The sequence below is a fragment of the Oryzias latipes genome, chromosome 15 (genome assembly GCF_053564925.1).
Source record: "Oryzias latipes strain Hd-rR chromosome 15, Olatipes_Hd-rR_3.1".
Taxonomy (NCBI): Eukaryota; Metazoa; Chordata; class Actinopteri; order Beloniformes; family Adrianichthyidae; genus Oryzias; species Oryzias latipes.
In genome coordinates this window covers 29045526-29061587 of record NC_136251.1, presented here as the reverse complement: position 1 = coordinate 29061587, position 16062 = coordinate 29045526, and the positions used below count along the sequence as shown (strand labels likewise).

At 42.9% G+C, this 16062-nt stretch overlaps 3 protein-coding genes across 21 annotated transcripts in view; 2 read left to right on the top strand and 1 right to left on the bottom strand.

Moving 5' to 3' along the window:
• Positions 1-43: 43 nt before the first annotated feature.
• Positions 44-2089, bottom strand: LOC101164427 (coiled-coil domain-containing protein 185). The gene has a single exon (XM_004077542.5). It carries the CDS (start codon positions 2087-2089, stop codon positions 404-406), a length of 1686 nt encoding a protein of 561 aa, XP_004077590.2. The 3' UTR covers positions 44-403.
• On the top strand, positions 403-9870 carry nsmce4a (NSE4A component of SMC5/6 complex). Its single transcript, XM_004077458.5, has 10 exons — positions 403-3642; positions 3728-3808; positions 4580-4710; positions 5923-6074; positions 7115-7214; positions 7851-7941; positions 8015-8109; positions 8199-8247; positions 8328-8413; positions 9339-9870. The coding sequence occupies exons 1-10, from the start codon at positions 3483-3485 to the stop codon at positions 9402-9404; spliced, it is 1011 nt and encodes a 336-aa protein (XP_004077506.1). The 5' UTR covers positions 403-3482; the 3' UTR covers positions 9405-9870.
• A 22-nt stretch (positions 9871-9892) lies between these two features.
• Positions 9893-16062, top strand: part of tacc2 (transforming, acidic coiled-coil containing protein 2) — a 52215-nt gene continuing 46045 nt past the window's right edge. For 4 of the 19 annotated variants that reach the window (XM_078931398.1, XM_078931394.1, XM_078931393.1 and 1 more), the window contains exon 1: positions 9896-10319. In XM_078931398.1, the coding sequence (XP_078787524.1) occupies positions 9930-10319 (390 nt within the window). In that variant the 5' untranslated portion in view covers positions 9896-9929. Of the gene's footprint in view, positions 10320-10887; positions 10992-13036; positions 13122-13613; positions 13683-15564; positions 15750-16062 lie in introns of those variants that run through there. The other 15 variants (XM_078931403.1, XM_078931399.1, XM_078931396.1 and 12 more) reach the window with 10 other exon arrangements.

Sequence of the window (16062 nt, the reverse complement as noted above, 5' to 3'; positions counted from 1 at the left end):
AATACATATCCTCCATCTTTAGTAAAATGCCACAAGAACATCGTTCTCATCAGAGTTGGTCTTTAATTATGAGGTGCGTGTTTAAAATATCTGTTTTTGCAGAAGACACTTGCAGAGAAAAGTGATGATGGTTGATGCAAAAGAAGAATAAATTGGGGTTAAATAGTGGTTAAAAACCAAACAAAACGCACTTTAAAGGTTTCATGGTGACCTGAAAGGTCTGCAGCTTCCTGAAGAAGACGACCCATAAAGGCTTGAGCTCAGCTTTGGTCGCCATGTGGTTTTATGGATCAGATCAAACAAATCCTGGAACACTTTTATTCTTCGGATCGTGAGATCCAAACGTTTGCTGGTGTCCAGCTTGATAAAAGCTGAGGGAATGTTGGAGCCGAAATCTGATCCTCTATAGTTTTATGCGGCTTATGGAGGCAGCAAGCTGGGCCTCCAGAACCATCCGATCAAAGGTTCGAGTGTCCCTCTGCTGCCGCACGCGCTCCCTCATGTGAAAGGAGGCGCGGGCCAGCCTCTGCGCCTCCTCCTGGATCTGCTCTCTCTGCCTCTGCAGCCTCTCCCGCTTCCGCTCCTTCTCGGAGACGAGGTTCTCTCTGGCCTTGGTGACGGCCTGCTCCTCCTCCTGGATCTGGTCCCGGATCCTCCGGTGGCGGGCCTGTCTGTGGTCGTTGTGCTGGCGGACCTGCTGAGCTCTGCTCCTCTGCAGAGAGGAGGCGTGCAGAGCGGCGTTCTCCACGCGCCTCTGGCTCAGCTGCACCAGCATCTGCCGGTGCGTGAGCCGCTGGAGGCTCTGCAGCTCCGCCCTCAGCTGCACTCTTTGGATCTGCTCCTCTTCCCGGACGCTGCGCTCCTGCAGCTCCCTCCTCTGAGCCTCCGCAACTTGAGCCCGTTTCTCTGAGAAGTGTTGGAACTTTCTCTCAAGTGCGCTCCTCACCTGAGCCTCCTCTTCCTCCATCTTCTGCTCCACTTGTTTTTTCAGCAGGATGTGTCGGAGCTGCTCCCTGCGATTCTCCTCCTGCAACCTCCTCCGTTCCCTCTGTTCCTGCTGCACTTTGCTTTTCCGGGCTCTCCCTTCTTTCTTTACGGCAACCTGTCTTTCCTTCTCTCGTTCCTTCTCCTCCTTCTCCTCCTCCTTTCTCAGTTGCCTCTCCTGGTGACGCTTGCGCACCTCTGCCTCCTTCTGTGCAGCCTCTATCTTCTCTCTGCGTTTTGCATCCACCTCCTCTTTCAGCCTCCTCCAGCGGTCCTCTTGCAGCAGCACCTCCTGCTCCAGCTGTCCTGCCTCCTTCTGCTCCTGTCGCTCCCTCCGCCTCCTGCGGGCCTCCAGCTCATGGTGCCAACACTTGAGTCTGTGCTTCAGCTTCTTTCTCCGCTGTCTTTCTGCCTGCTCCTGCAGGAACTCTGCCTGTTTCCGGGCCTCCTCACGCTTTTGCTCCTCTTGCTGAGAGAGTCTCAGACGCTCCTGTTGCTCCTCATGCTTCACCAGCATCAGGGCGGCTATCTTTTGGTCCCTTTCTGACACTGTGACGCACATCTTCTTTTGGATTTCAGTGGCGAGCGTCTTAATTCTCATCTCAGTGGATGGGGAGTGTCTGAGATCTCCCAGGCTGAAGCTGGTGCCTGTGCCCCTGTCTGGGTCTCTCCTCTCAGCAACAGAGGAGGTGGACCTGCAGGAGGTCTTGCCTTTGAAGCACAGCTCTGCATATGGAACAGGTCCTGCCATCTGGAGCTCATCTGATGAAGAACGGTTCCGTCCTGGACCAGGTTTCTCCTCTGAGCGGCAGGCTGCGTCATCAGCGCGCCACGCCTCATCTGTCCCGTCCTCGCGCTTCTTCTGCAAAAGTTTAGATCTTTCTTTTCCATAAGACTCGTGCAGAACCGTCATCGTCTCGAAAGGCACCGCAGACCGCCTCTGCCCCGCGCTTAAATCGTTCAGAGATTTAATTAGAAGCTGAACCGGTTTGAGACCGGCGCATGGGTCGCGCGAGCTCGACGGAACGAGGCTGCCCTTCTCCGCTCTATCCGACCCAAAGTTCTTCAAAGAGAGAGATCCAGAACCGAACCCAAACCCAGCCATCGAAGAGCCTCGGCGGTTCCTGCGCACAACTCAATCAGTGCGGCGCTTGCGGGTCAGGAGGGGATTATCTGCGCGTCACGTGGTTCACTGTCGATTAAACCTCACCTGTCTGTCGGATAGTTTGAATGACCGTCTGAGACCGTTTGGTCCAGTTTCTCACTTACCAAAATCCAATGAAAAGGCCCCACTTCACCAATTAAAAATGATGCTTTGTTTATACGTTTTATATTTGTCTATATGTAACAATTTAAACTGATTTAAGTTTTGACAGGAGCACGTATAAATTAATTTCAAAATAAAATGCCAAAGAAGATCCTCTTGTGGACCAAATTTGTTATGTGAAACACTGCCAGAAGAATACAGCCTTAAAATAAATAGATACATTAACAATTGAAGCAGTTTGTCAGTGAGGAGTGTACGAAATACCTTTTGAATTTTTCAGTTTAAACACAATTTATATGCATGTTTGAATATGTTTCGATTAAAAGTTCATGATTATTTTTAAAGTTTTAAGATGTAACAATTAGGGTTTCCCTCAAGTTTTTTATGCAACTTTTTATTTATCTATTTACCTACTTCATGTCTACTTTTTGTCAGAAGGTCTACATCTACTGCAGAAATAGCTTTTTTAAGTTCAGTTTGGGGATTAACTTAAATCGTTACTTATTATTATTATTATTATGTTTTACAACAGTATTTGCAACTGTTGCAAATCCCCAAGATGCTAAAGGACAAGATAATGCGTCGTTTTAACTTCCGGTTTTGTGTCAACGGGGACTCTTAAGATGATTTTCACTCAACGTTGACATTAGAAATTTAAATACATCTATAAATCAGTAGTGAATGGGATAAATGTATATTAAATTCCCAAAATTTAAAATTAATATATTTTGTAGAGGCTTTAGTTCATCTCTTTAGTTTTAACCTTTTGTTTTCCGCTTGGTGTTGGCGCTTGGTTTCAGCTTCCTGTTTGTCCCGGAAGTCTCAACCCGGAACCTTTGTCAGTGGCGTAGGCATGTCGGTGTGTGTTTTTAAGCTACTTTTTGAACAGTTTATTCAATTCTTCGTAAACTTGAGAAACATGCCAAAGATCTGTTTACGTGACAAGTGAACGGTTAGTTCTCTACAGTATCGGTTTCTGAAATTAGCTTCTCTGTAGAAAAGCGCGCGCGCGAATAAGTTAGTTCGCTCCATCCATGCTTGCCTCGTTAACAATAACATTAACATCCTGCAGTAATTGCAACGACAACAATCGTGTTTAGTTAGTCGAAAACTTAACAACTCTTCGAGGAGTGTGGAGTTGATTAGGCAAAACTTTTGTAAACAGTTTTAGGTTTATCTGCCTTTCGCGGCAGTTTCTTTCACGTTTTTTCCCGGTGTCCGTTGCGTTGCGATGAGGAAGAGCAGAAGAAACGAGGAAGCTCCGCGGCAGAATGGCTCAGCAGACTTTGAGACCAACCCGGTCGGTCTGCAGGACGGACACGACGACAACGATACGGGCCGCAGGAGGGAGATCCGGAGCAAATACCGGGACCTCATCAACACCGTGCAGCGTCAGTACCAGCAGTTGTTTACTTGTTTACATTATTTACAAACAAGTCGTTCACGCCGCCCCTCACGTTGACCTTTTCCCCACAGAAAACAGGGAGGACATGCTGAGTCCATCCACGGATAAACTCACAGAGGTTTTGGAGGAGGCAAACAAGCTGTTCAAAGATGGTGGGTGTCATGGCAACCACTGAAAGTCTGTGATGGGGCGCACGCGCGCTCTCCTTTTTATTTTTTGCATCCAAAATAAGATGTTACAACGGTTTTCTTAAACAGAATGACCCAGATTTCAGTGAATAAAGTTTATATAAAGCTCCTCGCTTTTTGCAGCCAGAAAAAATATATTTATTCCGATTTATTAGGGGTGTAACGATTCATATTATAGTTTGTGGATGACCATAGGATTATAGTCGATATTGGTTCATTTTGAACGATCTGATTCACTGACCTACAATGGATCCAAGACAGCTTTAGCCAAAACTTCCATCAGTGGGACTCAGGGAGAAATGCTGGAAATAATGGCAAATCCATTCACATTTTAGTTTCCTACAGACTGTGGTTTTTCCACATCAAAATAAAAGATTATTCTAGCACGATATATGGTCACATGTCTTTGCTAAATTCAAATTGTTTCCACACTTAGGACTGGCTGTGATTGGTCATTTTTATGTTATGGTAAAATAAAACTACCATGTCTCAAGTCAAAGAGTATTTTCCAAAGTAATCAATTTATTTTATTTTGAAACGATTATGACGATTAAGAGCAATTCAATTAACAACCTACCTCACACAGATCGATCTGTCTGAATCGTAGTATGAATGATTCGTTGATTAAGTAGCTTGATTATTGCACCCCTATGGTGTAATAAAGTATTTATACACAGAGTGCTCACGTTCTCTAACCTGTCAGGTGAACCGCTCTGATTAACTTTTCTCTGACAGTCCGCAGAGCGAGAGAAGCTGCTCTCGATGCCCAGCTCCTCGTTGTGGCCACAGACTTGGGCAAAGAGAAAGCCAGCCAGCTGTTTTCAGAGGGGAGCGCCTTTGACCCCACTGCCTTTGCTGAGCATCTGGTGAGTGTGTTTGCTGTTCTGCACAGAGCTGCTGGGATGTCTGTTCCCCCGAATTTATGAAGGACCCCAGAAAAATTCATGTTTTATGGAGTTCATGTTAGAAACATTGATTGATTCAGTTCATGAATCAAGATCAAACCAAGATTATTTTATATATTATGTTTGAATGGTTGCTACATGTTTGTATTTTTATTGGATGAATGAAAATCAAAATATTATGTATTCAATCACCATCATTTACACGTTTTATTTAGAACAGGAGATCAACAGAACATCACTAACAAAAGCACAGATTTAGGAAGAAAGAAATGTTTTTTATCACTTTAAACAACATCACACACTCAACTTCCTGGTTGACTTCAGCAGGAAGCAAAACATAAACACAGAGGTCGTTTTGGAACAAACCCTGAAAATGTTCTCCACAGCTGAATGTTTAGCTGAAGACAGTCCCACTAGATCGATAGTAAATGAAGACGCAAACAACTAGAAAACACTCACAGTCCTTAAAGCGTAAAGACGAAAACAGAATTTCTTTTACACCGTCACATGACCTCCTTTTTGTATTATTCTTTATTTCATATTTATTATATATATTTTTTACTGTAATTTAATTTCCACATTCAATCAAAATCTGTTTTTCAGTACTTTTTTTTAATTTTTTTGTCCTCTATAAAAATACGAGATACTTTTACTTTGAAAATGAGAATCTTCACTGACACTTTATTTTGAAGATTTATTTACTTCTGGTGACAGTGGTGCATACGGCCTGTTTAGTCTATATTAAAAATACATTATTTTGCATTTTAGTTGCATTTAAGTATATATTTTGTTACTATACTATATAAAGATCGCAAATCTGCGATTTTAGACGTCAAAGATAAAAAAAATCAAAGTATTCGGATACTCGTTACAGCCCGAGTCCACGCTGCTAAGTAAGTTGTTCTGGCTGGTATGTTTTTATATTAAGCTAAGAGGAGACGAATAGAAAGAAATTAATTTCCTTATTGGTAAAAGATCCGCACATTTACTAAAGCATGTCTCCTCTTTTGTTTTTTTAGTCAAAAATATGTACGAGTAGAAAAACTGAAATAAAATCCATTTCTCTCTAAAAAGTATTGCTGAATAATCAGCAAAGAGTTGACTGGATGTTTCTCTGAATAATAATGAAACCTCCGTGGATCTATGAATGAACATGTTTGTGTTTTTCTCCAGCTGTCCTTCATGGGACTCAACCGACTGGAGGACGGAGACGGCGGTCCGCAGAATGCAGGCGCAGCCGACGGCTACCTGCCCAGAGACGCCTGGCACCGGCTGTCCAGACGAGTGGAGTGTTGTTTCCGGACGGCTCCGTCCTTCCACTACATGTGAGGGAGAGAGGGACGTTCCTCTGCTCAACATTCCACAGTCACACCACAAAATCTCAATATTCTGTATATTTGTCTGACATTTGTCAACCATTGGGACAAAAGACACGATGATGATAATCATCCAGCATGCAGATAGAGATCAGTTATTCTTAGAGAATACAGATTTAAACAGAGGCATGTGAATCCGTTACAAATGTTTGAATTATTTTAAATTGGTGTTTATGAACAATTGCTCGATTTTTCGGGCGGTAACGAGTATCTGAAAACTCAAACGATGACCGAGATCGCTGATTCGCTACCTTTATAAATATAGTAGAGAGTAATAAAAGTGCAGTGCAGTGTAATTTTCACTCAAAAATGCAGAGTAATGTTGGACAAACTAAACAAACCAAATGCATTGCTGTCAGCCGAAGTGTCAGTGAAGGTTCAGTGACAGTAAAAGTGGGTTTGTAGATGGAAAACAGGAGAGACAGAAGTTCAGTTTACTGATATAAGTACTAAAAAACTGATTTAAATATAGTTGGATGCCCCCCCCCCCCCCCCCCCCCCCCCCCCCCCCCCCCCCAAAAAAGTAACAATTCACAGCCCTGGTTTGACTGTAGCTGACAAAACACATTTAATAACCTTAAAATCAAGAAAGTTGAAGTTTTTCATCATTTCGATTTGACAAAATACTATATTTATTTACTATAATACTATATTTTTGGAAGACATTTTTTGTTTGTGCTTCTTGTTAGTATTTTGGTAGATAGAAACGACAAAGATTTCAAATGCAGCTTAATATTTTTGTTTGCCCCAATCCCTAAAATTGACACTTATATTAGGTAATAAAGAAATTAAATTGGTATTCTTTACGCACCATTATAGTTAAATATAAAGATTAGTTTGTTTCCCACAATTAGGAGCTAAATTAGGACAATGAAAGCTGAGTTGTATGGATAACATTTACTTCTCAGTTGATAAGAAAATCCGACTTCTTGTCTTTTTAATGGGTCTTGTTTTGGGGTTTTGTGCCCCCCTCTCACACACACACACAGGATGGGGTCTTTCCATGCAGAACCTCCAGCCCCGAAGCAGAGAACAGAACGACAAAGAAAAGCCCCCACCAAGGAAGCCAAACGGATCATGCCGACTCAGGTGGCTGCGCTTTTCCACATCTGTTTTTTCTCGTTTGACCTTCAGATTTTGGGGGGAAATGTTTCTATTGTGGCCTTTTCAGCAGTCGTTTCTGGTCTGTTCGAGTAAATGGCGTAAACTTATATAGCACTTTCCTACCTACAAGGCCCAGATCGTTGACCCATTCACCCAGTCACACACACACATTCACACACACACTCACACAGTGGTGGCGGCTCTGCTGCCGAACACTGGCACCAACCTCCCACCAGAGGCAAGGTGGGGTTCAGTGTCTTGCCCAACGAAACATTGACTCATGGGCGTGCAAGGTGGGGATCAAACCTGCAATCTTACGATCATGGGTCGACCGCCCTACCGCTGAACCAGGGCTGCCCCTGTTTCACGCCAGTGAAACATTGACAAAGCGGTTTGTTTATCCACTTAAAGGATAATATTTCTTCCATATAAGTGACTTTTGTCGAATTCGTCTTCTACACCGTTGAAGCTTTTAGTTTACTTGTTGAAACCTTCAGATTTATGGAAAGTCTGGACATTTCTTCCTTAATAAAAAGTGTCCTAATTCTCCAGATTTACTGTTACATGCAGTCAGGCTGTGGCTCTTTATTTTAAATCTTTGTGGTGTCACTGCTGCTTCAGCTGAAGAAAATGGAGGAATCCCATCAAGAAGCAACAGAGAAGGAGGTTGAAAGGATTCTGGGATACCTGAAGACTTATCATCAAGACGACCGTGAGTTTCAAGTCATTTCCTGAAATGCCTTCCTGCCAACGATCGGACCTGATCCGACGTGTTTGCATTACAGCGACATCTCCAATATCCTATTATGAGTTCGTCGTTGACCCCAACTCGTTTGCCAGGACGGTGGAGAACATTTTCCACACCTCTTTTCTTATCCGGGTAACAAATATCACAGAGAATCCGCTTTTATTCTCAAACCGAGTTTGTTTGTCTTCCAGTAAGGGAAAAACCGGCTGTTTTTGTTTCAGGACGGCCTGGCACGGATGTATCTGGATAGCGACAAGCTGCCTTGTATAGGTGAGGCAGCCTGACGGCGCCGTGGCATCCGGCGTCGCCAAAGGAAAACATCACGTTTGTTTTTGTTTTCTTTGTCTCAGCCCCCGTCGAAGAAGGAGACGTAGAAGCCGCGAGCTCCTCCAGCCGGAAGCAGTGCATCATCTCCATCAGCCCCAAAATATGGAAGGTTCGCTATAAAGCCTGTTTCTCTTTCTTTATTATTCTATCTTCCACCATTTTTTTATGCCAAAAATGACAGCTTTTCTGTTTATCACCATAGCAACCATTTGATTTTTTGGTCCCCTGGGTGTGATGAACATGTCTACTTACATTTTCAAAGGATCAGCAAAACTAAATTTTTGATTTTTCTTGACAACAGAGTTTTTTTTTTTTTCTTTAACCACGCCCACATTCCCAATATGTATACCAGTATATCAAATGTTATGTTATCTTATTTTCGGCTTGAGTCAAGGATTCATGCATTAGGTTACCCAATATTCTGGTCAGAAAAATGGGTCGGGAACAGGGTGATGCTAAATTTGCAAGCTCGCCACGATCACACCGTTCAACATCTGCAAACTTTGAAACCAACGTTTGTTCCCAAGTACCCTCTCAGTGATGCTCATCCCTGGGATGAGTGTAAATTTGTAGGCGGTACTAAAATAGTTTTAGTTTTTTTTTTCCAATGTTTTTTTGCCTTTTTCTTAAATTCCCAAGGTCAAAGGTCAACAAAAGCTTGGTAGACTTAACCTGGCAGCAGCTTTTCTTTTACCGTGTTGTGCCAAAATGTGAAAAGCGCCAAATGTCACACTTTGCCATAAAATTATGTAGGTCCGTGTATGGCCATCCCATAATCATTTCACCTGTTTTGTTTGTGGAATTTGAAATATATATATATTTTAGACCCATAAGAGATTTTGGCCCCACAATTCTTTCTCCCCGCATATATTAGTTGGTTCATGCAAATGTTGGTCAGTTTTGGAGTATGTTGGGGGGGGGGTGAAAGGGCTCAAAGGCGCCGTCAGAAAGGAATCTGGAAGAACAATGTGGTCCTTCATTCCAAGGCGGCTCTGGGACATAAATATATTTATGTTCTGGTTTTTGTCTTTCAGGAACTGATCGATACCTTCGAGATCAAGGACTCCATCATTCAGCCTCCGGAGCCTCACAATGAGTGACATAAACTGTTTTCTTAGTTTTAATGGATAAAGAGTTATTTTAAATATACTGTGTCATTGTTTATTGCACAGGGATTTTATCTACTTTGTTGTTGTTGCCGTCAGGCCTCGCGTGTAAATAAATGGCGTCCAAACCCCATTTTTTTAAAAGTTGACAGACGTTTGGCCAGAATGTTTGAGCTGTCTTTGCTGTAACTTCAGCTGTAAGCTGACAGCTTAAACAGAGGTTTATTTCTATACGGTGTCAAAAAGAAATGTTTTTTTTTTAAGTATACGGAGCAACAATAGACTGTAAGGGGAAACAGCTTTCCTGAATGTCCTGGACGTGACATTTTTAACATTTTCTACAGATATCACACATGCGGAGCTTCAGGAATCAGAATATCTGGAACCTTTAGATGTCGGTTTCTGCTGCAAAATGATGCCATATTGTTTGTTTTTTTTCAATAAAATATTGTGAAATAAATGACCGAAGTCTTTGTCTGGATTCTTTGATGCTCTATTTTGGGTTGAATTATCAGGTTTATGTGGTTGGACACACACATGTGTCATCATTCTTCTTTTTTTTTTTTTTTAAAGGGACAGGCTCTCCTTTCTGCTGCCTCCCATCTTCTCCCACTCAGATTTGTCTCCCTCCACTCCAGATTCAGTCGACAGCGACGTGAAGCTTCAGATGGAGGGAGGTTTTCCTTTGCGCATTTTGAAGATGTGTCACAGGAAGAGCTTCGGCTGCGAGCAGCCTCACGCTGGCCCCGGAGGCCGCACGCCATAGCTGCCGCTGCAGATGCTGCGTCTGGGTTAACGATGCAGTTCTGCAGGAAGGTGCTCTGCCAGCCGTGCAGCGCCAGAGTCACCTCACCAGAGGAGGACATGGAGTACAAGATGGGGAGCTGCATTGGAATCTCACCCAAACAGGTGAGGAGGAGGAGAGCGCTGGGCGGAGGGTGTGTCCATGCCTGCGAGGAGGGGGGCAGGTGTTTATGGTCAGCACTTTCAAAATAAAAGGGTGGAAGAGGGAGAGATGTGTTGCAGGAGGACGGGGGAGGCAGCCATTAAAAAGGAAAGTGATGCTCCTGCTGGAGGAGGAAGATGGAGGGGCTGGAGAATCCCAGAGCGGAGTTTTGAATGAACAGAGTGAATGATGGGAGTCACCGGCTGGGGGAGAGGGGGTGTGGCGTTTAAGAGACAGAGCTGATCAGACCAAAGCTATTTTTAGGGATGATGTAAAGTCTGCAGAGACGCACCGACGCTGCTTCTGGGAGTAAAGGCTTTTATTTTGAAAGGCTTCAAACTGCACAAATGCCTCCTGGATGAATGGATGCGTCACCTTCCTGTCAATCTCCAGTGGGCCTGTTTGTTTACTATCCAGCCCTCACCAACACTTCCATCTTAACCAGACACCCCCTGCTTCGGTTTAGGCTCCTCCCCTGACTCCTCCCACCCCACGACCCTGTCCCCTGTCTGTCTCATGTGCACTGCTAAAATAGGAGCAGAGAAGTCGTGGCTCCCCAGGAGACAGGACAGAAGCACAGGCCTTAAGGCTGAATGTAAACAGCTTGATTACAAAAGGAAAACAGGCTTGTTGTGGTGAGTAGTTTGGTTTTGGTTCTGATTTCTATCAAATCTAAATTCTTCTTCTTCTTTTTCCTTTCATTGTACTTAATAACATTTTGGTTTGTGAAATATCTGATGTGCATGGTTGTTGTTTGTTTTTTTTTTGGTGCCAGGTTCTTAATGAGTTGAAATAAAACCTGCAAAACATAAACTCCTTAAAAGGATTAGCTTTTATTTTTTTAGTGCCTGTGTGACGGCAAAAGACAATCATCAGCTCATAAAGTGAGGACGTGCAGCTTTTTTTGGAGATGACCCGTGTTGAGTGATGTGCAGGAAGTGATGAGGTAAAAACTGGCCTGGCAACAGTTTGATCATATGATTCCCCCCCACCCTCTGTTGTGTGTTTGTGCTGTCAGAGGAGACGCTGCCGGCAGTTGAAGTCTTCATGAGTCAAAGCTGAAATTACATCCCATTCACACAAATAGAAATCACAGCGAGGCCGGCCGATGAGCTGGAAACACTATTGAACAGATGGGAACTAAGAGGAAGTAAGAAGAAAAGATAATAAAATTAAAGCCACCAGTGGGGCTGAATGGCGCACAGGCACTATTTATCCTCCTTTTTCCCAGCCATCCTAGTCAGAGAAGCACATTACAAGTTCAGGAAAAAAGAAAATCACTGTTTTCAAAATGCTTTTATCTCCTTAGCAACCATTTTATTTTTGGGTCTCCTGGAGGTGATGAACAGGTCGATGTGATTTTTAGAGGAATCTGCAAAAGTAGATTTTTGGTTTCCCTTGGCAACAAAGATTTTTTTAAACCACGCCCACTTTTTGTTCAAATTCAGCAAACTTTCAAAACAACATTTTTTCCAAATAGCTTTCCAGTGATGCTTGAGGTATTATACGTTGATAGAAAGGAATCTCTAGGAGGAGTTTAAGGTGTTTTGTTGTTTTTTTTTATTAAAAATGGCAGCCTCTTCCTGAGGTCAAAGGTGAACATGGTTTTAGACTTAATCTGGTGGTGTTTGTGTGAAATATTGTCTCTTTCCTTCCAAATTGTGCAAAAATCCCCAAATGTTACACTTTCGAAATAGAGATTTTGTCCCCATTCAGTTTTTTTGATGGTTTCTCTGGCTGTGATGTCATCTTTTTTTGGTTTGTGAGGGGGAGGGGGTCGTTCACCCTTTTCAAAATTGTATTTCAACGGCGTCTAGGTGCATGGGTTTTTAAGTGCGTCTCGTGGGTCAAGTGTTCGCTCAAAGGCGGAGTAACAAAGAAGAATTGCAAAAAACAATCTGGTCCTTTCGGTCCAGCATAATAAGTGGAAACAACGTAGGAAAAAGCACCGAGAAAAAAATGAGGTCACTTCCACACCTGGAGTTCACAACCTCCAACACAATGTGCGTAAGACAGAAAAGAGGTCTGAAAGCAGTGAGTAATGCACATCTCCACTTACATAATCGCCCGCATTCAGGTCAGTGGTTTTCATTGAGCACAGAGTCACCATATATTCCCTGCAGTCATGCACACACTTGTGCAGTCATGCACAAGCTTTCTGCAGGTTGCTGCATGTATAAATTAAGATTTTTTTACCAGGACTTTACCTTCATATTTAATGTACAGGTCAACAACAGTGCATTGCGATCTCTGCGTTATTCTAATTTCATGTACACTTTGAGGATCAATAAAGCCTGGTTAAAATGATTTACAGTGTGGACGCCCGCCAGCGTTGATCCCGGATTGGCTCCGCCTGCTTTGTGTAACAGACAAACGCTGCTGGGAGCCAAGAGACGCCACAATCTGTTATTTACTCCACGAGGATTACCTTCCAGCCTGTGTCACTGTGTCAGTGTGCGTTCATCTCAACATATGGACAGAAACATGACAACGTGGAAACGCGCTGGTGACAGAAATCACTGTTATTTCCAACTGTTCTGCACAGTGTCACTGATTTTTTTCTTGCCCTTTTGCTCCTGGAGGTTTGATCTTCTCAACATTGTTCAGTTCCACCTCAAATTCTAATCCCTTCTCAGTTGTGCATAGAGTGGCGGTGTGATGATGGCGTCTCTGTTGTTAGTGTTTTTCAGCCAGCTGATGTGAGGGGCAGTTGGGTAGGGCAGCAGTGAGCCATGGGGAACGAGAGCACCACACCTGAGGCTCTGGTAAGGGCAGCGCTTTGCTGAATGCTGCTTTAAACCCTGATGGGACCACAAAGATCTCATTCTCAGTCATGCGGAGAAAAACTAAAATGACTCCTTGATTCTGATGAACGCATGGACGCTTTTTAGCCATCCGTGACACGGAGCAGAGATTAGGGCAAAGAATATGATTTATAATGAGAAACTTAATGCATCGTAGCTTTCATTTATCCCTTCATAAAGATTTAATGCATGCTAAAAAAAAGAGCTATAAGAAAATAGGGATGTTTGCATGTGACTGAGGGCTTCACAAGTGGAATTTGGGATTATCTTAATAGGATTAGAGTCAACATTTGTTTTATGAACTGTAATCTCTAAAATCCTAATTTAGTAGACTGCATACATTATGGATTTACAGTTGTGAAGGATATGAATTATCCATGCTTTGTTTTACTATACATATAAATATATATATTCATGTTTTCCCTTAAAAATACACCTATTTTCTGATTGCAGCCAGAAGAGGGCGCTCCAGAAAATGTTATTCTTTTCCCCCCAGAGGACAATCAAAGGGAGTCCTCTCAGGTACAAAGCAGTAGATGTTTGTGTGAGTTAAAGCTTGGATTGATCTAAAGCTGTGAGGCCGCAGCATGAAGAACATCATGGAAACTCGCTGACATTTCTGTGATCGTTTGGCTTTTTGGGGAGACATTTGTTAATCTGATCTGATCTGACCTCAAATCAGATTTTTATTCTCCTTTACGTCAGAATCAAAGGATTTGGTCGTTTGATGCGCGATTGTTTTGGAGCTCTCAGCAAAAAGTCGAATTTTAATATACTACAAGTATACTTGAACTAAACTTGAAGTTTCCTTTTTAACTTTATTTATATTATAAACTGAACATGTTCCAATTTAGTCTGAAGAAGAATTCAGTAAGTATACTTCCTACACAAAACGTACTTGGTCTATAGTACATTTTCTATACTAATACTCAATTATACTTACCAAAAAAACTTCAGTTATACTATCGCTAAAGGTTAGCAAAAAGTTGTCTATTTAAATGTACTAGAAGTATACTTAGTCTACACTAAAAGTGAGGCAGTTAACTTGAAGTTTACTTTTAATGGACTATCTATATATATTATAAACCTACCTCCCACACTACACATGCATTGTCTGCAGTTTTGCTGCAATACTATACTTATATTCAAGTATACTTAATAAGTTAAACTTCAGATATACTAAAGGTTGTGCTTAGAGTTAGCAAAAAGTAGTACATTTAAATGTACTACGTGTGTACTTAGTCTATACTAAAAGTGAGGCAGTGTACTTGAAGTTTACTTTATTTTCTATCTATATATTATAAACTAAACACGTTCCAATCTAGTCTGATGGAGTATGCAGTTAGTATACTTCCTACACTAAACGTACATGGTCTATAGTACGCCTGCTATACTTATACTCAAGTATTCTTAATAAATTATACTTTACGTGTACTTCTTCTTGCTAAGAGGTGCTCAGAGAAAACTTCCTGCTCTTGATTTTGGTTTTTGAAGACTTTATTTATTTTTACTTATCACTATTTGTAGTTTAAATAACAGTTTGAGTCTAAATAGTGTTACTATGAATACTTCAGATTAAATTAGAATATTTTAAGTTTATAATATATAGATATAAAAAGTAAACTACAAGCATAGTGCCTAACTTTTGGTATAGACTCAGTATACTTGTAGTACATTTGAATGGACTACTTTTAAACCGTAAACATGGTGGAAATTTAAGCATTGGACCTAAAAGTCACAGAGAATCTGAAGTAAAACCTCAACAATATTTTGTCTGATGGTGTTTCCTGAATAATTCATGGCAGCAGCCTCTTCCTGTCTGCATTGCTGTGTGGTTTTCCTGCTGAACGTGCAGAAATGTTCTTCAGGCAGACTCAGAGGTGACACGATGCCGGCTGAAAAATCGTCATGCACTGCCGCTCCAAAGGTGATAGCAGCAGTGACGTCACAGGGTCAAAGGTCTACAAAGGTGCTGCTTGTTGCCATGCGACGTGGCTCCCGTGCACGCACACACTCACAGGCATGTGCACGTGGCTCCCGTGCACGTGCCTGTAAGTGTGTGCATGCGTGTTTGTAACCAAAGCATCAGAGCTGATCCCCTCTCAGGGGAGGGTCACTGCAGGCCCAAACCTTGGCCCAGTTCCCAGCATCCACCTGCAGAGGCGCCGTCAGTCACTGAGAAGACACAGAGGAGGGTGGGAGGCGGTCCGGAGAAAAAGGGGATGGAGTGGAAAGAGTTGACAGAGGAGGTGGGAGGAGAGAGTTCAGCACTTCTCTGGCTGAGGGCTGCCCTGGCAGGTCACTTCCGCTCTCAGCAGTCAGTCTTTGCATGTCGTTGTCGTGTTTAGTCCACACTCAGAGGAGAGGAAACCTAATATAGGGGAGCGGCAGCAACCAAAGAGAGGACCGGCCTGCAGGGAGGAGGAGAAAGCTTGCTGAGTCAGTGCAGGAGCAGGGAGGAGCATGCAGCATGTGTTGCAGCATGTTTCAGGGTCGTCGCCTGCTCCCTTCAATACGCTGAGCAGGACACACGTGTAGGAGAGGAGGCGCAGCGTGGAGTCACCTTCAGCTCCTTGAGCTCACAGCTGGGTAAGTGAGGCTCAGAAGGAGGGGTCTGGTTCTCCCGTGTTAACTGCAGTCATGTGTGGAGCATTAAAGTTTAGTCAGCCCATGACAGGTTGAATTAGCATTAGTTTTTACTGGCAGAAGTTTCCTGGCAGCCTCTTTCTGCTCTGCTCCTGGGGGTTCATTAATAACAGCACGGTGTGGTCAAGATAACTCCGTGCTGCATTCGCTGTCCCCATAGATGGTTTGTTAGCAGTAAGTGGGATCCTGGCTTGCAAAGAGACACTCAACCTCATCCTGCAGACTTCTGCTTTACTTGGTGTTAAAAACACAAAAA